At 41.3% G+C, this 27,710-nt stretch overlaps 1 protein-coding gene across 2 annotated transcripts in view; it reads right to left on the bottom strand.

Annotated features, from left to right (window-relative positions):
- Positions 1–27,710, bottom strand: part of LOC126337077 (uncharacterized) — a 327,185-nt gene that overhangs the window by 239,662 nt on the left and 59,813 nt on the right. For both annotated transcript variants that reach the window (XM_050001423.1, XM_050001424.1), the window contains 2 exons: positions 27,108–27,236; positions 2,942–3,056 (listed from right to left, as the gene is read on the bottom strand). In XM_050001423.1, the coding sequence (XP_049857380.1) occupies positions 2,942–3,056; positions 27,108–27,155 (163 nt within the window). In that variant the 5' untranslated portion in view covers positions 27,156–27,236. The remainder of the gene's footprint in view (positions 1–2,941; positions 3,057–27,107; positions 27,237–27,710) is intronic.

The raw sequence follows: 27,710 nt of genomic DNA, 5'->3' as shown, positions 1-27,710 counted from the left end.
CAGAAACAATTAAGTATGTAACCGTAAGAGTATTCGAGACTGGCTGCGGTGGCCGTGCGGTTCTAGGTGCTTCAGTCCGGAACCGGGGGACTGCTACGGTCGCAGGTTGGACTCCTGCGTGGGCATGGATATGTGTGATGTCCTTAGGTTAGTTAGGTTTAAGTAGTTCTAAGTTCTAGGGGACTGATGACCTCATAAGTTAAGTCCCATGGTGCTCACAGCCATTTGAAGTATTTGACCACCTTCAATATGATTTAAAAATACTGGCAGATAATGAAGATTTTACAGAGAAATTTAAAGTTTTTATGCTTTAAAACTACCCTGCTCCATACATGAATTTCTGAACTGATGGTATGAAGTCGTTGGGTTGCATTTATAAAATTTAGTTATAGATTAAGCTTAAACAAACAGTCTAGTTATGGAAATGAAAGTCAAGCAGCCATGTTTCCTCAGAGGAACATGTGTTAATCTGCGAATCTACTAACATGTTCCACATTGTGGCAAACTGTCAAGAATAGAACATGCAAATAAACTAAAGTAAGCCTGCATTCTCTGTGCAGTTCAATAGAACATGCCGTGTGTTCAACTGAGAAATGGGCAATGCAGCTTGTGTACACTGGCAGTCTGTTAACATACCTTAGAAGTTATTTCAAGCTTGTGGACGTTTCTATTTTAGAACAAGTGTTGCCAGACGTTGTGTGCTGAATTGGCGCACACCACAGTAATGCCATTTGAACATTCAGCCATTTTCGTGAGAGAAAACAGAGAACATCTTCCTCACAGTGGCCATGTATGTATATTAACACCAACTGATGACAAGTACCTCATACAGGGTGACAGTATTGAACTATTTGAAATAAAATCGTTTTAACTTCTGTCTGGTTTGCATTAAGATGTTCAAACTGCACGGGTGGTCATGGGGCACAATGGGAATCAATATGTACATTGTTATTTGGTTTAGCGACGAACCCCACTTTCATTTGGATGGGTTTGTCAATAAGTAAAATTGGTGCATTTTGCGATTTCTTCATTCTCTGTGAGTGACTATGTGGTGTGCAATGTCCAGTCACGGAGTAATCAGTGTGATATTCCTTGACGGCATAGTGACTACTGAGCAGTATGAAGGTTTTGGAAAATGATTCCATCCCCGTCATCCAAAGTAATCCTGTTTTTGACAAGACATGTTTCATGCAAGATGGAGCTTGACCCCAAACATGAGAGTTTTTGATGTCCTGGAGGAACACTTTTGGGGCAGGTCTGGGGTACTCAGAGGCCACAGGCATGGCCTCAATTGACCTTCATATTCTCCAGATATGAAGACATGCAACTACTTTTTATGGGGCTGTACAAAGACAAGGTGTACAGTTATAACCCAAAAATCATTGCTGAGCTGAAAACAGCCATTCAGGAGGTCATCGACAGGATCAATGTTCCGCCACTTCAGTGGGTCATGCAGAAGAATTTCGCTATTCATCTGCACTGAGGTGGCGCAGTGGTTAGACACTGGACTCGCATTCGGGAGGATGACGGTTCAATCCCACGTCCAGCCATCCTGATTTAGGTTTTCCGTGATTTCGCTAAATTGCTCCAGGCAAATTCTGGGATGGTTCCTTTGAAAGGGCACGGCTGACTTTCTTCCCCGTCCTCCTCTAATCCGATGAGACCGATGACCTCGTTATTTGGTCTCTTCCCCAAAATCAATCCAACCCAACCCATCTGCACCACATTATCGCTAACGATGGCAGGTATATCAAACATCTCATAATCTAAATCCAAATATCTATAGTGATCTTTACATGTTGAATAAAGTGTGTGCATGCCATGGTTTGTAACTAATTTGCCTTTTTTTTTTTAAAGTATACCTATATACTTGTCACCCTGTAAGTTGCTCAGGGAGAATGCACAGAATTTAATGCTGCCATTTTGGACTGCTGTGTTGACTCAGACAGTATACAACAATCCCCAGACAATCAATTTGGCATCTAGATTTTATTAGAATAAAACAAAAACCTTTCAACTCTGTGGTTTACTAAGAAAATGTGCAAGGAACACATGGATCACTGGTGTCAGGTTCTCTTCGTTGATGAATCTAGGATGTGTGTGATGGCTGTAGAAGAGTGTGGAGGTGGACCTTTACTAATCCATGTGTCAGGTATGTAGCACCATGGGTTCAGCAGGGAGACAGGTGAGTCATGGTTTTGGCCAGGGTCATGTAAGGATGTCGAAAGCCCCTCATTGTTATTAAGGGTAATTTGAGGACTGTGCACTATAAGGACAGATCATCCAACCTATGTCCAGCACTACATCACCATTTTGGCCAAGAGTTCATCTTTCAAAGAGTTAAGGCCAGATGTCTAATCTAAACCCATCTCATAAATGCCTTCCTCCAGGAGGCAAGAATCAACTGAATGGAATGGCCCGACATGAACACCATTGAACATGCTTGTGATTAGTTGAAACTTGCTGTATGTTGTTCACAAACCACCTTACGCACTGAATGACCTCAAGAGCACCACCATCCAACATCAGGATAGGTGTTGGCAGCGATGTCTGGACAACCTTGTAAAGAACATGTCAGCAAGTAGATTTTGACTGTGCACTTTTGGTAAGTCTGCCTTTATTTTGTTGGCAGTGTTTTTTCTATTTCATAATCAAATTATTTTTAGGCTCATGAAGTTTATTTTTTGATGCCTTGAATCCAAACCAACACACACAGGATTATAATTCATGCATTTGTTGGAAACTCTTAGTGCCTTCTAATTTTGAGTTTTACACTTTTCTCGCTATTCTCTGTTTGTTGTATAATGGTACTAAAACTTCCTAAGAAAAAAAAACCTGTAATTTGTAATTCAAACTGTTATGTCATTAAGAGGGTGGCAAGTTATTTGTTCTATATATTATAGCACAAATAAAATATTTGTAAGTAATAAAAAAACTGTACCTGGTATGTCACCATCCTCAGCAAGCTTCAATATTAGATCAACTGTCTCCTGAGGAATGTTACCATCCATTAATATCATGCAACTCTCTCTGAGTTTCTGTTCACTCTTCAGTATCTGAAAATAAACACAACGTAACATATTTGTTGAGAATAATATATAGATGTCAAGTTGTTTTAAGAGTATTAAAAAATGAGTTAGCCAAGAAAATTAAATTGTAAATCGTGAGGTTGGATTCCACTCGTAACAATGTGTTTAACAACAGCAACATTAATATTGCAATCAAGAAAAATGGCAACCTTGGTCACAAGAGGTTTGAAATCATTTATTACAGCAAATCAATTTCATCTTTGGTGCAAATATTAAAGTCTTGAAGACTTATGTAACAAAATCATATATTCCAACTTCAACTCTTTGTCTTCTAAAGGAAAGGGCAAAATCTGCAGATGAATTAACTGCTGCCCTCATGTCTAAATATAAAACAATCCTCCAAAATGTGGTGTAATGTGATATGTATGCCACAAGCAACACGTTGGAGCAAGAAGCCATTCATCATAAGACTGTATTATATGTGTAGGACCTCTTCTATTCTGTGTAGTCTCAACACACATAATCTGTTCCAATGCACTCAAGATGGCATATAATTTTGCACTGAACACAGTCAACTCTTTAGGTAGATGGATCCTGTGAACATGGGGGAAATAACAGAGCAATGAAGGGAATCCTGCCGTTTAGATCCATCTGTGAATACAGCAGTGTAGTAGTTGTGCTCATTTAAAATGTCATAAAATGCTTATTAAATTCAATAATCAGTATGACAGTCAGTTCCAGCCCTGGAGTTGTGACTGAACCTTCTTCATACCAAGTGACTCTAGCTCATGTTTTGTAAGTCAAATGGCCTTCTTGCTCTTGAGGAAATTTGTTCTGTAGTAAAGTTAGTAGCAGTATGATGTGCTGGTGAATTTTAAACAGTGAGGATCTTGTAAGCCTGATCCACCTTGATAAATTACTGCTGGATGGTAAGTTCAACTCCCCATCCTCAATGCAGGCTGGTCATGGACCTGGCATGACCTTTGGATATCCTTATCCCCTCATTATCTGGTCTTGTCAGAGTAGTAACAGAACACTAACAGATAAAATTGGCGTATAACTCTTAAGGAAATGTCTAACTACTGGAACAATCCCTCAAAATATTAGAGCCAACTCACTCATGTGGTAAAATCAGAAAGAGGTTGGATCAAACTCCTGTGTTAGATGGTTACCAGTGGGAGCTAAATGTGTTCACATTTTATCTGAGAGAATTGGGAGTTTTTGAGACAGAAATTCCTGTGAAGAGAGGCTACATCTTCCACAAAAATGACATCAGTGTGGTTGTATTAATCAATGATGACTATATGTTTTCTAAACCTGCGGCCCCCACCCTCCTTCACAGCGTTTTCTCATCCATTACTCTTTCACAGAATTTTCTTGGTGCTCTCTTATCACATGCACCTTATGCAAACCAGTTGGGAACTTCATACAAAACTACAACTATAGCTTCTGAATAAGATGGAAGAGCATGTGCATTCAACATTGCTATTGGGTGAGTCTCAGCCACCATTGTCTCAGTAGGCACTTGAGCACTCACCAGCACTACTCAGTAGAAAGTGACCAATGATTGATTTGCAGTCAGGTGAATAGTACCTGATCTGGATACACCTAACTGAAGCAGCAGCATCTGTAAGGAAGCCAACAAAATAAATACTCAGTAAGACTATCTGGACACTCTACAGCCCACTGATTGACTGAACATTGAATGAGCTCCCAGGAATGAGTGGATTAAAATTATGAACAATCTAACAATCCACTGATCATCCATTCTCAAGTCTTCACTCCACCAAGAGTCATGTTGTTTGGTGAATGTGGCTGGGCAAATCAGTGCACATCATGTGGTGTACTGTAGTGCCTCGAGAATTTCAGGGTAAATTCTAGAAACACTTGGCTCTCCACCATCTCGAATACCTGGTATTTTAATGGCAAGGGAGAGAGAGCCTTTTTAGTGCACCACACATCTGTGTGTGTGTGTGTGTGTGTGTGTGTGTGTGTGTGTGTGTGTAGGAAGGGCAGCTGCCATGAGGAGCCAGGAGCAGGAGCTGTGTCTGACGAGCGGCCCTGACAAGTGGTTACAAGTAGCGCCCTATAAGTTACGTCAAAAATGTCAAAGATTATCTGGATAAGTTCCATGGTGTGTGGTGTCATGAAGATCTTTAAAGAGACAGATGAAGAGTGTGTTATATCGAAATTCTTACTTTATGTCTTTGCTCTGCATGTGGCAGAATGTATGTAACTGTATAAATGAATAGTAGTAGATTCTAACATTTATCTTGGAACCAGTTGGCTTGCTGAAGTTTGTACATAATAATTATTACTTTGGGATGAGAGTCGAAAATATATTGTTGTTTAACTGACAAAAGCCAATGAGTACATAATTTATTGCAAGAATATAGAGCTGGTTAATAATATTCCCCTTAACCTGATACAGTCTTCAGAGAAGAATTAAATGAAAAGAGCGACGTAGCGTATAGTATCAGCTGTTACACATTGTGTAAGTCAACTGGAAGAGAGGCATGAATCTTGCATCCCAACACCACACTGCCTCTTGTCATCCAAGAAAGCATTAGAGTATCAGTATTGAAATTAATAATAATAATAATAATAATAATAATAATAATAATAATAATGCCAATTTTGTATATAGACAGAAAGAATAGTTTTATTGCACTCCTCATTTTGCACTAATTTACAACATTCTTTATCTACCTTTGGCATATGCTGTAACACTGAAAATTGTAGCTGTAAACAGAAACAAACTGCAGTGTGTACCATTTACCCAGCCCCGCCACCTAGCAGTTTAGTCCACTTGGCTTGCAAAATTTTCCTTTGGTAGCAGTTTGCACCTGTCTCGTGATCAGGAATGTTGACGTGATCCAACAATTCTAATGATTTTGTATGACTGACACAATATTGATAAGCTAGAAAGTCGTGTTCTAGTCATTGTAATATCTCACTTATCAATGGTGAAATGCATCATATTTTCTTATCTTCTGATATCAGTTTTGTGTTTTATTTTATAGCCTTTGAAAATGATGGAAAGTTGAAATGCGTAAAGCTGTTGAAAAATAAAAGTGTGGTCAAGAGATAAGTTATTAAAAGTGAAACCACTGTGACGGTAATAGTGGTCTGTTAAATTGAGTCACATTGTAGTTTTATAAAAACATCATTATTTCTTCAAACCTACCTTCAAGTTCTTTATGCTATGACCATAGGGCCTTTGCGTACTCACTGAAGTGTTTAGAAGTACTTAAATTCGAGGATTTTGGGCAGAGGAAAACTGTCCAAATTTCCTTCTTGAAGCTGACTTTTAAAAAGCGAAAGCTTTCAATAAGGTCACACATAGTACCAACTAATTTATTTTTATCTTGCAATAAGATATGTAAATCATGTAAATACACCATGATGTCTTTCATGAAAGTGAAGTCAGCAATACATTGCTCATCATGCAAGTCTGACTGTGGAGAACACTTCATATCAGTGCACAGGGCTATTTCTTGTCTCAGATCAAAAACAATTTAGAGTACTTTTGAGCAACTGAACCATCATGCAGCACAACAAAAAGGAATGTCTTTGTGGATTGATTCAAGATGCTCCATAAATCCTTTGAATTCTCAACGATACCATCCTTGCTTTCTACAAAAATTCACATTTTTTGTGAAGTTATTCATGAGGGGCCTAATTTGTGGAAAACTTTTGCATATAGCTGTTCATGATATAAAAGGCAGTGTATTGTCAAAATTAGGGGAAGCTCACTTTCGCACACTTTGTTCATACACCCTATAAAACCTACCCCCTCCGGACAACATTGCAAGGGCCCCACAAATTGCAGTCCTTTACAGGTGCTCAAGTAACGAATGCATATAGTCACAACCACCATTACAGGCAAGAAAATATCTTCCACACTGTGGTACTATTCAAAGAAATAACATCCAACAGTGTCTTGGTAACAGTGAAATCTTTTTCGACACCCCTTACAAAAAAATCACATGTTGAGCTATCCTGTGATTGTCAGTGATCTCATCTAGGGCAATTGAGTACTCTACAAAGTTACAAAATTTATTCTTGAACTGCTCCTTTAATTCTGAACGAATTTCTTGCACTCTTTTTGAGATATTGTATGTTCAGACATGCATAAAGCCTCAAATTGGGCCACTACAGATGGGCATATTCCCTCTAAACACACTACAAAATACTGTATTACAAATTGTCCATCTGTAAAAGGTCTTCCACGTTTTGCAGTTTTCAGTGCAACACTGTAGCTTGCTCCAACTGTGCTTTCCATTGTGCAATTCATCTCAGATGTCTGGGAGACAACAACAACAATTAACTTTAAAATCTTAGCAAACAGAACAGTCTCATAATTTAGTTTATCAACACTATCTACATTGAAATACTGGTAAAGTTTCTATAGATATGAATATTTTTATTTTATAGATATGAATATTTTTATTTTTCTTCAAGGTTTACCTTCACAGATTGTGGGAGTTCTGATTTTCATTTAGTAATCAGTTTACTTACATCTGTTCCAACAATCCCCTGGTGTGTTAAGGCTCTGAGCACTATGGGACTTAACATCTATGGTCATCAGTCCCCTAGAACTTAGAACTACTTAAACGTCACTAACCTAAGGACAGCACACAACACCCAGCCATCACGAGGCAGAGAAAATCCCTGACCCCGCCGGGAATCGAACCTGGGAACCCGTGCGTGGGAAGCGAGAACGCTACCGCACGACCACAAGTTGCGGGCCTGTTGTGTTAAGGAATTGTTATTTTCATAGTGATATTTATGGTAGAGTGGCATATTAAGCACAGTGCTTTCCCATCACACTTCACACACAAATACAAACCTTCCCGCAGAGCATTAAAAATGGCACACCTAAATCCAAACCTATTATGCTCATGCTGAACACTCGCAAGGCAGATTAACAGTGTCCAATTTGATAAGATACCCAACGGATACTTCAGTGCACTGAAGATGATGTGAGAGTGAGTGCTGTATCACACATGTGAGGCTACAACCACTACATGGTAGGAAAGAGGGGAGGGGGTGGAAAAGCACCAGTGCCGCTTGGTATGGCACCAGGGCACACAAGCAGTGCTCCAGTTTGTATGGCCTACACTAGAGTGAGGTGTACATGTATGAACCCCCCATGTGGACTTTTGAATCTGCAGAGGTGAGTCTGCGAGTGCTGGCCCACTTTCCTGCATTGACAATATACGCATGCCCTTGTCAATTCAGGACAACATGTGGCCAAACAAAACACTCAGCATCAACCAAGTTGTCAGCCACATGCCTTGATGGCTGAGATTTGATGTGTGTCAAAAATTGTGCATCACATTGACAATGGTATAATAAGCCAAATACATTGTTGTGACACATCACAGAGGACAGTTCCATCTATCCACGGTATCCGTCTGCATTCAACCATGAATTTAGTTGACGCATCATCGAGCAATTTACCAATCATCTGATTATGTTCTGCATCTTTGCTGAAGTTGAGAGTGAGGGAGATGGTGCTGACTCATGACAAGTAATCTGTGATAGTATCTGCCCCATGGAAGTGGACATCTGTAGAATACTGTGCTAAAAGATCAAGGTGTCAAAAGTGACTTGGGTTGACTGTAGATGATGACGTCAAATGGCATCCCCTATAAGTTTACGATATGTATAGATAATTAATCAAGTGAAGGCACTCAATATCCTCACAAAAAAAGCTAACAGCCTCAAACTGTGATTAGTTTGCAGACAAAAGACAACCATTTTTTCTGTGACGCTGTAGGCTTTCTGGACAAAAATCACAGACGATGTGATCACAGGTAATTCCTGCTGAAGGAGGGCACCTACAGTTGTGTTGCTTTCTTCTGTCATAATTGTAAGCTGTGTGTCTGGTATCAGGTATCCAAGAGCAACTGCATCCAAAAGGCACTCCTTTGCATGGGAAAAATCTGCTTTCATTTCTAACAACCACAATAGTTTACATTTACCTTGCATGTGCGGGCCCGACAAAGCATTGGTCATTGGCAGTTGAGCCTGTGCAGCTTGTGGAAGGTGTCATCTATAAAAATTAAGGATTCCAAAGAGTCATTAAAGTCTCTAAGGATACGTGTGAGGTGTGTCTGAATTGAAATTTTTTGTTCTGATGCTTGTGGTCAAAAATCAGAATGTCATCTAAATATGCACAGCAGCAGTTCAGTTTAAACAATACCCATCCATGAACCATTGCCAGGCCTAAGACACATTTTTGAGAAAGTACAGCATTACCAGAAATTAAAATAAGCCAAATCACATGACAATGACCATTTTAATATCATCTGGATGCATAAGGATCTGGTAGTATGCCTTTGCACAATCAATCACAGGAAAAACGTTTACCCCTGTGAGCACAGGAGTAAAGTGCTGTATGTCTGGTACAGGGTAACCGTCACAAATCCTAGATGAATTAAGTGTTTTATTCTATAGTCTCCACATTTCTGGACAGAAGTGACTGTCTTAGTGACTAATTTAACTGGAGATTCCCAAGCACTGTCTGATGGCTGTACAATGCCCATGTGCGACATGTTATTTACTGTTACATTAGCTGCTTGCAGGAGAGTCTGGGTAAGGTGGCATTTTTGCTGAACCGGGGGATCTGTTGTCATATTTATGCAGTGTATTGTATCACTTTTAACCACCACTGAAAGTAGAACTCACAGTGCATCACTGTGGTCAGAAATGTCTTGGGAAGACACAACAGACATGCTTTACTGATCAGAAAGATTTACCTGTGTAGTGATTAAGGTGGCACGGCTACCTCCGTGTGTAGCCAAAGGGTGTGGATGTCTGTTGGAGGTGCAGCTGCATTGTTTGTGGCCATTGTAGCATGTATTTGTCGTCGCTGTAGCAGATCAGGGGTTGTTGATTGCAGCAAGTATTTGTTGCACTGGAGGGGGTCAGGCTGCATGGCAACCTCAGCCTTTAGTGGAGGGTCATGTTTGCCCTTTGGGGACATGGCTGCATCATTCACAGTAGCTGTGACATATGTTATGTGTCATAGCTGGTCGCACATGTATACAAGGGAGAGCAACTTCTTGTGTATTTTCTGGTGTAATCTATCATCATCATCATCGTAATGCAGGGGACATGCGCTATTCCAGAATGAAAAGAGATGTGCCTGAATGGTGGTGCTGGCAGTATGTGTGATGTGATACAATAGAGTGATCCAGTCAAGATCAAGGGAGAGATGGAACTTTGAGGAAATCCACCCTTAGGACTGGCTCTTCCATGTTAGCAACGTGGAGCATTCAAGGACAACTTGTCCATAATTTGTATGGTATGTTCTGCTTTGCCTTGCATGTGGATGTTGGTCTTATTTGCTGAGTTGTAAACCTGAGGCCTTGTAGCATGGTTCGAGTGTGTCATGGTAGTGTATGTCCTCCTTAGCCTGTGTTGATTGGGAAATATGTATTAATATATCCCATGTACATAATGCCTCCAGTGTGTGTTGTCATTGTGGAGAAGAGACGACTTGTCAGTGCTGGGTTGCCTGGTATGCTTATATCGGCTCACAAGAGGTGATCACTGATGTTGATATATTACAGTATCACAACCAAAACATGTGGTAACAGCAGTGAGGAGGCAGTGACGTGGTAATATCAGCTGGCCTGGTGTTATCAGTTGGTGGTCTCATGCTGTGTGTAGTCTAACTGCCAGCATTTGGGCTGAGGGTCATGACATCAGCTTCATTCATTGTTGAACTGTGTCAGCTTCATTCAATATGCTGGCTAGTTGGACAGGAAGAGAGGGGTGGGCTTGCTCTGGGCCCGTTTCCTGTCCAATGAACCATTTTCATGGGCGAACAATTTCAGCTGCAGTTGCCGAGGGAGCTTCACTATCCATAGCATCCAGAAGGTGGGATCTGGCATCAGGGTGGGATCCACTAATGACTATAGCAGTTCTTCAGTTGAGGGGGGCTTTCTGTCTGATAAATGTTCCATATGTATCACTTGCCACAACTGTTGCTCTGGTGAGTGAGAAAAGAATTGCAAGGGTGCTGCCTTCAGTGTACTGTATTTGTTATTGGCAGGTGGGCTGAGTATTAGGTCATTGGTTAACTTTGCATGCTCAGTGAGATGACGTATTAGCATGATAAATGTGGAGTTATGATCCACAGTTTCTGACGTCATAAAACATACTCTGTCATTGTGAACCATAAAGTCACTTGGTAGGGTCTGAACAGATGGATTTTAGGTTGCACTGCTACTAGTCACTGCGTGGTGTAGTCCAGCAGCTGCTGCTCTATGATGGCAGTATAGTAACACATTATCATAGCATTTGTTAGGAGACGTGGTGTAGTTGTCTGACCGAATGTGGCCGTACTATTAGTCTGGGTTGTTGCTGTGATATGGTTGTGTCTAAAGCTTGTAATTGTGGCACGGTAGATGCAGTAGGTGCTTACATTGCAGTAGGTGCAGGATGCACAGTTAGAATGTTATTTGTCCTCATGAACACTAAATTGGTAGTTTTGCTGCACATGGTGTCTGCGTTTCACAATGGTTTTGAGTATGGAGCAGCTGTCCAAAAGTGTGTGTAGCAACACAGTAGATACAGAAGACATAGAAGGTGTACACACCTAGATCATGAGGGATCACCAAATCTTGCTGTATTGAGTTCAGAGCACCAGTTCACTCTTAAAATCAGCTATTGTTGTGTCCCAGTCAGTTTGATCTGCACAGCAATGTCAGCACTTTCATCCTGAACTGATCTGCATCCGTCTATTGTTGAGAGTACTGTGGGTACAGAACAGCTCTAATACCTGATAAAACTGGAGTAGACATGGATTTTCACTGCAATTGTAGCATTTTCACAGTTGAGGTCACTAATGAGCATAGTTTCATATGTGGCATCAACAAGGAATGACTCAGTGATAGACACACAGAATCTCAACACATAATTTATTTTACACAGCACAATACACAAACAGCTTCCAATCGAAGTTACTTGGTCTAAACTGTTTTGGACAACACACTGTGCTGCAATTGCTGGTCACTGATAGTCTTTGGTGCACTGTCCTTGCAACTGTATTTAAGTCAATGTAAGGAATTTTGTACTTTTGTTTTTGAATAAACTTAGCATTTCCTGAAAGAAGAGATGTATGCATTGCCATGACGGAATGAGGCGGCTTCTTGTGCTACAATAATGATCTGAGAATAGCTGTAGATCACAGCCAAAATTGTTAATTGTACCAGTAAACCAGTGATAATAGTCTTGCAAATAAAAGAAAATAATATATGTAAGGACATAACTGATTATAGAGCATAAAACACATTGTGGTAACTGGAAAGCAATTCTTCAAGATTAAGGGGGAAAATTCCACATCAGCATATAGCATTATTCGTGTGGAAGGATTTGTGGATTAAGTTCTCAGTTACGTATTTAACATACAATGGAAGTCTACAGACCAACCAAGGAAACATGGCTGACAGCAGCTCAATACCACCCCAGGACGCAGCCTACTTGCAGTATGAAACTGTAACTGATAAGGGCAATTGGAACTTTTGTTCCAACAAAGGAATTCTAACAGCTACTTCTTTTGGAACAACTGGATTTAGTATTACCTACTGCTCATGACCATACATGTTAACAATAAAATGGATTATACATTGTTGCTTCACAAAGGCAAGTAAATCAAATCTTTCCTGTGATGAGCCTCTGTGAAATAAGATTTAGTAGTATCTGTAATGGACAGCATTGCAGTTCTTGGCCAAACCCCCACTGGATTAGCAAGAAGTCCAGAACTATTCTCAATTTGTTACAATGAAGAGGCAGAGTGCTCTTGATTCAGATTTTAAAATAACTTTTTATAAAATCCTATGTGAGCATCACAACTATGTTACAGTTTGTGTGGACATGTCTAATCTGTGTAAAGCCTTAGCGGCTCTGTCATTTGCCATGAAGATGTTCTCAATATTCATTTTCCAAAGGAGTTCACATTTATGATGCAGAGATTCATGCATTCTTGAGGAGTCCCCCAACTACATCTACAGCCACATTCCACAAATCATTGTCTAGTTTATGGCAGAGGGTACTTCCCATTGTACTACACATCGGGTTCCCTTCACATTCCGTTTGTGTATGGAAAACAGGAAGAATGAATGCTTCAATCCACAAAACTATTTAAAAAGAAAAATATGTAATGTCTGGGTTATAAGTCAGTTCTGAAAGGAGTCAAATGCATTGTTAGTATAAAGTATTGCAGTATGTAACACAGACTTTACATGCCTGAGGCACGCTTGTTGTTAAATGTTAGCTGCTAGAATAGTGTCAAACACAGAGTACGTGATAGTTTGTAATATCACACCTATGTAAAGTATCTATTTACGCAAATATTTGATGGTAAAATTTGAAATTTTACATGAAAAAATGTACGTAAAAATCAATATGTACAATTCTAATAATGTACAAAGAGATAGTAAACCATCTTCTATATTACTGATGTTCACTTGTAAGACAGAAATTTAACAATAATGATTTGTATATGGAACAGAAGGCAATATATGTGATGGAAGTACTAGGAAAATAAGTTAATGACGTATATTCCTCTAGTTTTTGCTGTATGACAATGTGAAAAGGATTCTGACCGGCTAGAATATTTAACATGTGCTCTCTATATAAGTGGCAAGAAAGTGCTCTGTGCCATCAATAAAAATGAATCTTGAGGCTTAAATATAGTAAAGAAAATTCTGACAGAATGTGAATAGTATATGAGGAAAGAATACTAATCACTGAAACAGTGACTTTTACAAACTTGTCCTCAATATGTTCCACAATGAATAACAACAGAATAACAATTTAGTTACTGTAAAGGATTATTTATCAGTTTTAGAGCATACTGGATACTGAGTAAACTATCTAGTTCATTTTCTTTACAGCTGTTACTCATACCACAGTTGATGAGAAGATGGAACAATGTGGTGTTATAAATTTCTGGATTATACTGCTACCTTTGTCAGCTAAAATGGCTGGGTCAGTACAGTTATTTGTTTGAATGAGTGAGTTGCAAACATGCCCTGATGCCAATCTGCTTGAAAGCTATTCCCCCCCCCCCCCCCCCCCCCATCAGAAGCACCATCGAAGCCACAGGCATGGTCACCTGGGGCAGAGTGATCCTGGTTATTAATGTTGTCAGTTGTTTGTTGAGGTTTTACAATGCAAAACAGCTGAGACTGTAGGTGTCCAATCATGATTTAAAATGGGCTGTTCACTAATGAAAGCACTGCTTTGTTTTTGAACTAAGTTGACACACAGAAGTCAACATGGCAAAGTAGGTGTGTAAAACTATAATGAATGAAGACTGTGAGCCTGGAATGCTAGTTACAAAGAAACACAGTGAAAAGGTGAAATGAACAATTACATTAATTCTTCTTTGTTAAGAGGTCATTTACTGAGGGTTCCTAGGACAATTGGTGAGCAATGTCAAAAATTAGATCTCCTTTGCCATGTTGCTATAATGAGTGAAGAGCAGAACACAAACTACAGCCTGTGCTGTATCTGCCAAAACTTTGAGTAAACACACATTGAAGTGCAAAGAGTATAAAAAAACTGACACTGTGTTGGGAAGTGTCATTTAAGTGACAGCAAAGTGGTGCGGGTTCACCATCAAACAGATGACAATAAAGGAAAAGACAGTGCCCTGTAAGCAGTCTAAATTATCTCCTTGCAGTGTGAGGGATGAGTAAGTGACTGAAGTCACAGGTAGACGGTTAATTTCCCTAAGCTTGTTCCCAGAAAGAAGTGACCTGTGTTTATTCCAAAGGTGTAGGATGTTCCTATGTACAGCAATGCTAAAACATCCCCAGGGAAGATGCACATCTACTCCATGCTATGGAAGGCATCAACAGAATGATGCCTGCATTGTCACCAGGCCATGGCAGAGGGTATATGACAAGCCCTTCATGCTACACTGATTACTACATTGGATTTTGGTGCATATATAATGTCTTGATGAATAAGGTATACAGAAGACTCATGAACTGTGGACTATGTGAGCACCATGTAAGAAACCCTTTCCAAGGTGAGTCATACAGCTGTAAGAATTAGAAGAAGAGTATGGGTAAAACCCCATGGAGGACTGAAAAAAGCCAGAATATTTGATAGTTCTTACACAATATAAACCAAAAAGAAATTTCCAAACTGTAGTTGTGTCATCAACACTGAACGTTGCTTAAATTGAGACACTGATGACCACTTGGAATAGGATTATGGTAACTCCTGCCTGTTATAACACTGGTCTTACAGGGGAGTGGTACTGGACAGTCAGAGATTAGCCTTGCAGTATGGATGTGAAAATAATATTGTAAGAGTTAGGTATGGTTTTGGTTTTGTTTTGCTTTAGGACACAAAAAACAACTGGGGTCATATGAGCTCAAGTCAAAGCTATAGAACACGAAGACAGTTGAGTTAAAAAACAACTATAAGTCAGTCCCAATTGACATAAGAGAAGACAGCTAAAAGCAGGGATGTGGAGAAAGGGCTAAAAAAGACACCATTCAGAAATGGATAATCAGCTACACTGGGGTTCCACTATTACTCATCCCCTTGGGACTTCAACTTTGGAGCATCCTTCCCAGCGTCTGTGGCACACTTTATGCAGGAATACTGGTGTGTGGACTGTGACACTAACGGCCCTTCTGCAATTTTAATTTGTGTTTAAATTAACTCCCATTGAAGAAGACTTTTTGTGGTACAATTAACTTCACCTCCACTGTATACCTGGATATTTCTCTCAGAGACGAGTTACTTTTTTCGGGTATGTTATGTGTGCGCTCCAAAACAGGTAGACAACGTTTTCTAATGCGGTAGTCTACTTTCGAGTTCACTTACTGATACATTGCTTCCAGCATGACAGAACTTTTGCATGTCTCTGCCCAGGTATTTTTACTGCTTCAACAGGCGCAGCGCACCCACAGAATTCTCATTAATTGATTGGTGGCCATCTTTATATCGTTCAGGAGCTTCCCCACCACCTATCCTGGATCAGCACCATGGTCAAGAGTTTCTGGACGGCACCCTTGCTGTTCTGGCTATTCGACAAAAAGGTTGAGCTGTGGGCGAATTACGTTGCATGTATGGAACAGGATTTCTTAGCTCATTGGTTGGATTGATTTGGGGGAAGAGACCAAATAACGAGGTCATCGGTCTCATTGGATTAGGAAAGGACGGGGAAGGAAGTCTGCCGTGCCCTTGCAAAGGAACCATCCCAGCATTTGCCTGAAGCTATTTAGGGAAACCATGGAAAACCTAAATCAAGATGGCCAGAGGCTTGATCTTAGCTCATGGCACCACAGGTGATACCCTGCAAGACACTTCCCATGTGTTTGCCACTCACCCTATGTGCTGCTCTCAGTCGCAGTCACGCCCCCCCCCCCCCCCCCCCCCAGGTCAGATTCACAAAATACAGGCCAATCCTCAGCGTCCACTCGCCGCCCTCAACAGCTTCCCTCCTGCAGCCAGTGTTTTATTAGTCACCAAAGACACCAGTGTCACTACAGATGCGTTAACTGCACATCTTGTGGCGAATCTGGTCATAGGGCTGAACTGTGCCAAGCAGCGCTCAAAATGAATGCCGACTATGCACACGTGGACAGGGGTAGATGATAGGGCAGACGTTTCTGCAGACATACCCTACATCCAATCTATGCTTCCCCAATCTGTAGGCTCGCTATCACTCATGGTGGGCATCAACAACGTACCTATCAAGCTAGACAGACACAGGGTACTCTGTGACAATCACCAACTGGCAGAAATGACTTCATTAAGGTCAAAGACCACCTTAAGGCTCAAGTCCAGTATCATCTGAGCAGCTTCACGTCCAAATTCTTGGGCCTTTGCAGAACACATGACCATCGGCTATTTGATAATATAAACTCTTCAGCTTATTTAGAACATTTTAGGGCGGCATTCCAACCAAATCTAAGGCAGGATTCCGAATACGTATGATGAGCAACAGAGTATCTAGAGTTACTATAGCAGTTAATTATACAACTGATTAATTAAGGTTGGTGTCAGCAGCAAAACGTGACTGTATTAAGTGGGATGATCACATAGGGTCAGTTGTGGGTCACGTACACCACATGCTGCGATTCACTGGCAGGATACTGGGAAGTTGAATTTTGGTGGCTTATTTTACCGTCGCGAGCGTCAACCGACTGAAGAAGGACGCTAAATGTAAGATGAAAACCTATTGAGAGAACTCGAAGAATTTGTTTATAGAGCGGTAACGAAGTATTGGACACAGTGCTGGCATAAGGTCGCATAGGGACGGGAACTGAACTGCAGGGCACTGTTCAGCACTGCAAACTACTATTTTTGTTACATTATTTTACTTCGATGATGATGATGATACCAATAGGAGGAAGAGGGTGAAAATCCAGTACCAGGACATAGCCTACATACTCTCCGGGAGCAACAAGGAAGCAGATGGACATATCATTATCAGTAGTGTCACATGCCCCCACTTCGTGAGAGACAGCAGAGGGGGCACTGGCGAAAAGTTATGTGATCAGGAGCTTTACACCACTATTTCTCCTCCCATTGCCGGATAAATACTGACAGTGAGAATTTCATCCACCACCATGATTTCAACTTACCTCTGAGTAAGGCGCGCCCACACACGCGTACGTTAGCTATCTCGCATACGTTACCAACCTCTCAAGCAGAGGCTAGTAAGGGAACTGTTTAAGAGGACTAAGCAGTAACATGTAAAAACTATTAAATCGTTAAGGCAAATGCTTCATGTCCATGTCTTTCAGAGTGTCAAGGCTCAACGTGGTTTTGAGATGGTTACCCAGAGCCATCTGCGCGTGGGTTGGCTGAATAATCGTTTCCACGTCAGCTACGCCCTACTCTGACAACAGGAATAAAACAATTTTACATTACAGCGCTATTAAGCCGCTCATACTTTAACGATTAGTCATCATGTTAGCGTAAAACACGCACAAAAGGCCATTTGTAAAAACTGTATAGAGGAAGATGTAAGATTTTACATCTCTGCAATTTGCGTGTTTCAGCGATCTCATACATATTTGCTTGTCTCCGGTGCACAATCCAGTTTCTTAGACAATGTACGTAAACCGATCGGGATTAACACACAAGTTGGCATATTCTTCCAAAAAGAAGCGTCTTGTCAAATGACGTCGTTGGTCAAGCAGCCAGCAGAAGCTTTGCCAGTAACGGAAAGAGAGTTTTAGCAAGACTTGAAATGACTTATTTTGTGAATACAAAACGCGAACGAAATATTCTCCATATTTTGAGGCTACTTAAGAATGATTGCTGTTTAAATATCTTAAGTTTATTCTCCAATAGGCCTACTAATTGATTTGGTAAAACAGCTCCACGTATGAAACACATGAGATTCTCCTTTATACTCATAACCATACCATCTAAAACGATACTGCAAATGTTTATTAGGCTGAACGTGCAATACAATGACTCCAGTATGACAACTAACAATGTGTGCCAAACGCGGAATATGAACCTAGATCGTCCATTTTTGCAAGAGCTTCCCATTACGAATTTTAGTCATCCTTGATAAACAAATATTCTTTTTTTTTTGAAACACGTCACCGTTGTTTGCCTCCAATTTCTCCAAACGAACGCTTATATGTTCCAGTCAAGAAGGAATAGCGTTACAGGGGGAGCGAATGGTGGGACATGTCTTACCGCTGCAGGACGAACTGTACTGTTGAATTTTACGAAAGCAGTTCTTTAACGATGACCTAACGATGAGGAAGTTTGAGGCAAACATGTGATATTGACAATTTCAGTTACCCTAATTGTAAATGCAAGCGATCGAGAAAAGAGGATGAACTGGCTCTGAATAGACTAAACATGTTGGAAATATTCACCACTGTATTTATGATGCAACTAGTCTTCTATTAAATGCTGTGAGAATCACTATTTTTGCTCACATTATTTGTAGGCCATGGACTAGCATTGCCTCATGTCCGTAAGGTTGTTCAGCTTGCTTTTTACTTATTATACACTAGTGGCCATTAAAATTGCTACACCACGAAGATGACGCGTTACGACGCGAAATTTAACCGACAGGAAGAAGAAGATGTAACATGCAAATGATTAGCTTTTCAGAGCATTCACACAAGGTTGGCGCCGGTGGCGACACCTACAACGTGCTGACATGAGGAAAGTTTCCAACCAATTTCTCATACACAAACAGCAGTTGACCGGCGTTGCCTCGTGTAAGGAGGAGAAATGCGTACCATCATGTTTTAGACTTTGATAAAAATCGGCTTATAGCCTATCGCGATTACGGTTTATCGTATCTCGACATTTCTGCTCGTGTTGGTCGAGATCCAATGACCGTTAGCAGAATATGGAAGGGTAATACGGAACGCCGTGCTGGATCCCAACGGCCTCTTATCACTAGCAGTCGAGATGACAAGTATCTTATCCGCATGGCTACATCTACATCTACATCCGTACTCCGCAAGCCACCTGACGGTGTGTGGCGGAGGGTACCCTGAGTACCTCTATCGGTTCTCCCTTCTATTCCAGTCTCGTATTGTACGTGGAAAGAAGGATTGTCGGTATGCTTCTGTGTGGGCTCTAATCTCTCTGATTTTATCCTCATGGTCTCTTCGCGAGATATACGTAGGAGGGAGCAATATACTGCTTGACTCTTCGGTGAAGGTATGTTCTCGAAACTTCAACAAAAGCCCGTACCGAGCTACTGAGCGTCTCTCCTGCAGAGTCTTCCACTGGAGTTTATCTATCATCTCCGTAACGCTTTCGCAATTACTAAATGATCCTGTAACGAAGCGCGCTGCTCTCCGTTGGATCTTCTCTATCTCTTCTATCAACCCTACCTGGTGCGGATCCCACACTGCTGAGCAGTATTCAAGCATTGGGCGAACAAGCGTACTGTAACCTACTTCCTTTGTTGTCGGATTGCATTTCCTTAGGATTCTTCCAATGAATCTCAGTCTGGCATCTGCTTTACCGACGATCAACTTTATATGATCATTCCATTTTAAATCACTCCTAATGCGTACTCCCAGATAATTTATGGAATTAACTGCTTCCAGTTGCTGACCTGCTATTTTGTAGCTAAATGATAAGGGACCTATCTTTCTATGTATTCGCATCACATTACACTTCGCTACATTGAGATTCAATTGCCATTCCGTGCACCATACGTCAATTCGCTGCAGATCCTCCTGCATTTCAGTACAATTTTCCATTGTTGCAACCTCTCGATACACCACAGCATCATCTGCAAAAAGCCTCAGTGAACTTCCGATGTCATCCACCAGGTCATTTATGTATATTGTGAATAGCAACGGTCCTATGACACTCCCCTGCGGCACACCTGAAATCACTCTTACTTCGGAAGACTTCTCTCCATTGAGAATGACGTGCTGCGTTCTGTTATCTAGGAACTCCTCAATCCAATCACACAATTGATCTGATAGTCCGTATGCTCTTACTTTGTTCATTAAACGACTATGGGGAACTGTGTCAAACGCCTTGCGGAAGTCAAGAAACACGGCATCTACCTGTGAACCCGTGTCTAAGATCCTCTGAGTCTCGTGGACGAATAGCGCGAGCTGGGTTTCACACGATCGTCTTTTTCGAAACCCATGCTGATTCCTACAGAGTAGATTTCTAGTCTCCAGAAAAGACATTATACTCGAACATAATACGTGTTCCAAAATTCTACAACTGATCGACGTTAGAGATATAGGTCTATAGTTCTGCACATCTGTTCGACGTCCCTTCTTGAGAACGGGGATGACCTGTGCCCTTTTCCAATCCTTTGGAACGCTTCGCTCTTCTAGAGACCTACGGTACACCGCTGCAAGAAGGGGGGCAAGTTCCTTCGCGTACTCTGTGTAAAATCGAACTGGTATCCCATCAGGACCAGAGGCCTTTCCTCTCATCATCATGGCTGTAACGTTTCGTGCAGCCACGTCTCGATCCCTGAGTCAACAGATGGGGACGTTTGCAAGACAACAACCATCTGCACGAACAGTTCGATGACGTATGCAGCAGCATGGACTATCAGCTCCGTGACCATGGCTGCGATTAACCTTGACGCTGCATCACAGACAGGAGCGCTTGCGATGGCGTACTCTACGACGAACCTGGGTGCACGAATAGCGAAACGTCATTTTTTCGGATGATCCAGGTTCTGTTTACAGTATCATGGTGGTCGCATCCGTGTTTGGCGACATGGCGGTGAAGGCACATTGGAAGCGTGTATTCATCATCGCCATACTGGCGTATCACCCGGCGTGATGGTATGAGGTGTCTGGTGTCACCGCACTTGCTAGATGGTAGCCTTTAAATCGGCCGCGGTCCGTTAATATACGTCGGACCCGCGTGTCGCCACTATCAATGATTGCAGACCGAGAGCCGCCACACGGCAGGTCTAGTCTAGAGAGACTTCCTAGCACTCGCCCCAGTTTTACAGCCGACTCTGCTAGCGATGGTTCACTGTCTACATACGCTCTCATTTGCCGAGACGACAGTTTAGCATAGCCTTCAGCTACGTCATTTGCAACGACCTAGCAAGGCGCCATATTCTGTTACTGTAATCTGAACAGATAATATTGTGAATCATGTACCATCAAGAGCGACGTTCATCGTTAATGGATTAAAGTTAGGTATCAAACTAATTACGTCCGCTTTCTGAATTCTCATTCCTTGTCATGTTTCAGACCTCACGTCAGTATAGTTCTTCCCTCTTCACGCCAGCCTGCGTGAGCTAAAACGCGTGCATTTCGGCCTCCATTCGTAACACGATGTTAGCTCTTCTGCTAACACAACAGGGTGCCATTGGTTACACGCCTCGGTCACCTGTTGTTCGCACTGGCGGCTTTTTGAACAGTGGACGCTACATTTCAGATGTGTTAAGGCCCGTGGCTCTACCCTTCATTCGACCCCTGCAAAACACTACATTTCAGCAGGATAATGCACGACCGCATGTTGCAAGTCCTGTACGGGCCTTTCTGGACATAGAAAATGTTAGACTCTGCCCTGGTCAGCACATTCTCCAGATCTCTCATCTATTGAAAACGTCTGGACAAAGGTGGCCGAGCAACTGGCTCGTCACAATACGCCAGTCACTACTCTTGATGTACTGTGGTATCGTGTTGAAGCTGCATGGGCAGCTGTACGGCCAGAGGTGGTTGTTCTGGGTACTGATTTCTCAGGATCTACGCAACCAAATTGCGTGAAAATGTGATCGCATGTCAGTTCTACTATAATATATTTGTCGAATGAATACCCGTTTATCGTCTGATTTTCCTCCGTGTATCAATTTTAATGGCCAGTAGTGTATGTCATGTGGTAATAGTAAGGAAGTCAGTGTAACAGATTTTTACGACAATTCAGTTCAAAGCAGAACTATTATTGCCCACTGTTGTGTGCGACGACTTTTACAGATTGTCTCTAAATTGATTATAAATTATTACAGCCGACTTTAAAAAAGTAAAATGTGTAACATAATAATCTCAATAATTTTAATACTTGGATAGAACAAAATTTTCCAACATACGGAAAACTTCGCGGCACACTGGTTGGAAAAGCGTTATTATTGAGGTAGACAAACTATCCACAGAAAGTCCATTTAGTAAGTATCGAGAAACAGCTTTAAATGATGAATCTGAGAATATTTTACAATCCAATGTTAGACTACTGTTCGCACACTTTTACTTGGCTCCTTTGTGATCAATGAAGTCTGTTGACTTCATGGCGCCAGAGAATGTTCACCCTTGTCACTAACTTTAGCTACATAACAGCACTGTGCGCCGTAACAATAACCAACCGTTGTGAATACTGTATAGTGTTGATCCGTGTGCGCTGTTGTGCGTAGTGATTGTTAATAACATGCACGGAAATGAGTGAAGAGGCAGTATCCGGTCCTTCTAGTGACTCATCAGCTTTTGTGTCACTTCTGCGACACGGTAATACATCACATGTTCGTTTCTTTTATAAACTATAAGCTGGCTACTCTGGCAGAAACAGGCGGGGCTGGCCTCAGAAGCCAATGCTTGCCGACGCAAGTCACCGCTCCCAACGTCCTCCACTCAGGCACCAAATGGAAGTGCGCGATAAGTAATTACTGTCACCACAAAAGCGTTTGAACAATTATTCTTCCCGCACTCAATACGTGAACGGGAAGCGAAGGAGGACTAATAACTGGTAAAAATACTCTGTCATGTACTTTCCAATGATTTGCAGTGTGTTAACGCGAATGTGGATCGACATTGTGCTTAGCAGTAGCAGTCGGAAACCTATCGCTGTAATACCAGTGTACCTGGATTGTTTTAATTTTAAAGTATGAAAACTCTACAGAAATCATTAAAACAAGATAGGCAAATACACTGTAAAGACGCACTGTGACTTAACTTTTAAATCAGTCGCCAGCCGATGTGGCCGAGCGGTTCTAGGCGCTTCAGTCTGGAACCGTACGACCGCTACGGTCGCAGGTTCGAATCCTGCCTCGGGCATGAATGTGTGTGATGTCCTTAGGTTAATTAGGTTTAAGTAGTTCTAAGTTCTAGGGGACTGATGACCTCGGATGTTAAGTCCCATAGTGTACAGAGCCATTTGAACCATTTTTTAAATCAATCGAAGGAACGTAAACAGAATTTAAAAAAGCCACCGTTGAGTGAACGTCATCATCACTATCCTTTCAAATAAATAGCTGTGACACTGTGGTAATATACTTGTTGCCATACTGCTTTGCTTAGTGACCTGGGACGTTTAATGCGGAATATCGAAGGACTTTTCTAACAAAGTACACAATGTCTGTTTAAAGTATTATGGTGCATTTCTTAATAATGCACAGCAGACCAGAGAGGAGGGAGACAATTAATTAAAACTATTGTGCCAAAGATGAGACGTAAAATTTGTTTTCATAAAGTTGAACAACAACGAACTGATCCTTGAAACGTCCAAAATTACAATTTACGTCAGTGAAATTTAAATCCTGCTAACGTCATGTGCTATATAAACAAAAAAAACTGACTACATAGTATGAAGCCTACTATTAGACGTTCCCGTGGGAACTATGTTTTGTTGTGGTCTTCAGTCCAGAGACTGGTTTGACGCAGCTCTCCATGCTACCCTATCCTGTGCTAGCTGCTTCATCTCCCAGTACCTACTGCAACCTACATCCTTCTGGATCTGCTTAGTGTATACATCTCTTGGTCTCCCTCTACGATTTTTACCCTCCACACTGCCCTCCAATGCTAAATTTGTGATCCCCTGATGCCTCAGAACATGTCCTACCAACCGATCCCTTCTTCTAGTCAAGTTGTGCCACAAATTTCTCTTCTCCCCAATTCTATTAAATACCTCATTAGTTATGTGATCTACCCATCTAATCTTGAGCATTCTTCTGTAGCACCACATTTCGAAAGCTTATATTCTCTTCTTGTCCAAACTATTTATCATCCATGTTTCACTTCCATACACGGCTACACTCCATACAAATACTTTCAGAAACGACTTCCTGACACTTGAATCTATACTCGATGTTAACAAATTTCTCTTCTTCAGAAACGCTTTCCTTGCCATTGCCAGTCTACGTTTTATATCCTCTCTACTTCGACCATCATCAGTTATTTTGCTCCCCAAATAGCAAAACTCCTTTACTACTTTAAGTGTCTCATTTCCTAATCTAATTCCCTCAGCATCACCCGACTTAATTCGACTACATTCCATTATCCTCGTTTTGCTTTTGTTGATCATCTTATATCCTCCTTTCAAGACACTGTCTATTCCGTTCAACAGCTCTTCCAAGTCCTTTGCTGTCTCGGACAGAATTACAATGTTATCAGCGAACCTCAATGTTTTTATTTCTTCTCCATGTACTTTTATACCTACTCCGAATTTTTCTTTTGTTTCCTTTACTGCTTGCTCAATATACAGATTGAATAACATCGGGGACAGCCTACAACCCTGTCTCACTCCCTTCCCAACCACTACTTCCCTTTCATGTCCCTCGACTTTTATAACTGCCATCTGGTTTTCGTACAAATTGTAAATAGCCTTTCGCTCCTTGTATTTGACACCTACCACCTTCAGAATTTGAAAGAGAGTATTCCAGTCAATATTGTCAAACGCTTTCTCTAAGTCTACAAATGCTAGAAACGTAGGTTTGCCTTTCCTTAATCTATCTTCTAACTCATAGGGTCAGTATTGCCTCATGTGTTCCACCATTTCTACAGAACCCAAACTGGTCTTCCCCGAGGTCGGCTCCTACCAGTTTTCATGTACTGCATTTTTAAATTTTCTCCTTTAAGCCATTAAATTCAATATCTCTTCTTTTACCCAAGGATTTCTACTAGCCCTCGCCTTTTTACCTACTTGCTCCTCTGCTGCCTTCACTATTTCATCTCTCAAAGTTACCCGTTCTTCTACTGTATTTCTTACCCCCGTTCTTGTCAGTCGTTCCTTAATGCTCTCTCTGAAACACACTATAACCTGTGGGTCTTTCAGTTTATCCAGGTCTCATCTCCTAAAATTCCTACCTCTTTGCTGCTTCTTCAGTTTTACTCTACAGCTCGTAACCTTAAATTGTGGTCCCTGGAAATGTCTTACAATTTAAAACCTGGCTCCCAAATCTCTGTGTAACCAATATATAATCTATCTGAAACCTTCCAGTATTTCCAGGCCTCTTCCATGTATACAGCCTTCTTTCATGACTCTTGAACAAAGTGTTAGCTATGATTAAGTTATGTTCTACATCTACATCCATACTCGGCAAGCCACCTGACGGTGTGTGGCGGAGGGTACCCTGAGTACCTCTATCGGTTCTCCCTTCTATTCCAGTCTCTTATTGTTCGTGGCAAGAAGGATTGTCGGTATGCTTCTGTGTGGGCTCTAATCTCTCTGATTTTATCCTAATGGTTCTGTGCAAAATTCTACCAGGCGGCTTCCTCTTTCATTCCTTACCCCCATTCCATGTTCATCTACTACTCTTCCTTCTCTGCCTTTTCGTACTATCGAATTCCAGTCCCTCCTGACTATTAAATTTTCGTCTCCCCTCACTATCTAAATGATTCCCTTTATTTCATCAGACATTTCTTCAATCTCTTCGTCATCTGCAGACCTATTTAGCATATAAACTTGTACTACTGTGGTAGGCGTGGTCTTCGTGTTTATCTTGGCTGCAACAATGCGTTCACTATGCTGTTCGTAGTAGCTTACCCGCACCCCTTATTTTTATTCATTATTAAACCTACTCCTGGATTACCCCTATTTGAGTTTGTATTTATAACCCTGTATTCACCTGACCAGAAGTCTTTTTCCTTCTGCCATCGACCTTCACTAATTCCCACTATAAATTTAACCTATCCATTTCCCTTTTTAAATTTTCTAACTTACGTGCTCGATTAAGGGATTTAACATTCCACGCTCCGACCCGTAGAACGCCAGTTGTCTTTCTCCTGATAACGTCCTTCTGAGTAGTCCCCGCCCGGACACCCGAATAGGGAACTATTTTACCTCCGGAATATTTTACCCAAGAGGACGCCATCATCATTTAACCATACAGTAAAGCTGCATGCCCTCGGTAAAAATTACGGCTGTAGTTTCCCGTGGCTTTCAGCCGTTCGCAGTACCAATACAGCAAGGCCGTTTTGGTTAGTGTTACAAGGCCAGATCAGTCAATCATCCAGACTGCTGCACCTACAACTACTGAAAAGGGTTGCTGCCCTTCTTCAGGAACCATACGTTTGTCTGGCCTCTCAACAGATACATCTCCGCTGTGGTTGAACCTACGGTACGGCTATCTGCATTGCTGAGGCGCGCAAGCCTCCCCACCAACAGCAAGCAAAGTCCATGTTTGTGTTTTTTTTTTGGGTGGGGTGGAGGGGGGGGGGGACCATATAGAATATATATTCCTCCCACGCGTCTTATGCGAACGGAATGAGAAGAAATCTGTAAATTCATAGTACAACAAAGCACGCACCAATGCGAACTTAACAGTGAGCTACAGAGTACAGGTGTAGATTTATTTAGTGTGCTATTTCACAAGTAAAGACGTATTCGGATGTTTTTACTTACCAAAGAAGGGGTAATTAAATCGTGGATGTTCATGTCACCGATTCCCATGTGGCACTCTCCGTGCTTGTCAAGAACTGCAGTGTAGCAAGCTGTTCGACCATCTTTACGAACATCTACGGCGGAGGTGTCCTACGAAAAAATTTGTTGTTAGCCCCCATAATGCTGTATTACGTCAGAAACACAATCGAATATTACAATCTTGAACATGGCTGACGTGTAGCAACCGTATTTAAGTTTCAACGAAGCGTAAAAACATCCAGCCAACTGCACAAATTTTAACGCATTGATATGGTATCGATACCATCTAATGGTATCTTCATCAGAATATATTACTTATCACCAATTTTTAATCAACATAGGAGAATAAAATCCACATTAAAATCTTTAAGCAGCACTAGAGCCCAAGCTTAATGACAGAAGCATAAAAACATGTAATACATTAAATATAACAGGAAATGCTGCAAAATAAAACAGCAATTGATACGTGCCATCTGTCCAGTGCAGACACGATTAAAGCGCTCAAAATGAACAGTATTAACATGGTAGGAACAACAGCTATGAATTACAATAACAATAATTAAAAGAGTCAAATGATGATTGAGA

This window comes from Schistocerca gregaria, chromosome 2, assembly GCF_023897955.1.
Source record: "Schistocerca gregaria isolate iqSchGreg1 chromosome 2, iqSchGreg1.2, whole genome shotgun sequence".
NCBI classification, from domain to species: Eukaryota; Metazoa; Arthropoda; class Insecta; order Orthoptera; family Acrididae; genus Schistocerca; species Schistocerca gregaria.
This window is presented reverse-complemented; position numbering and strand designations above follow the sequence as displayed.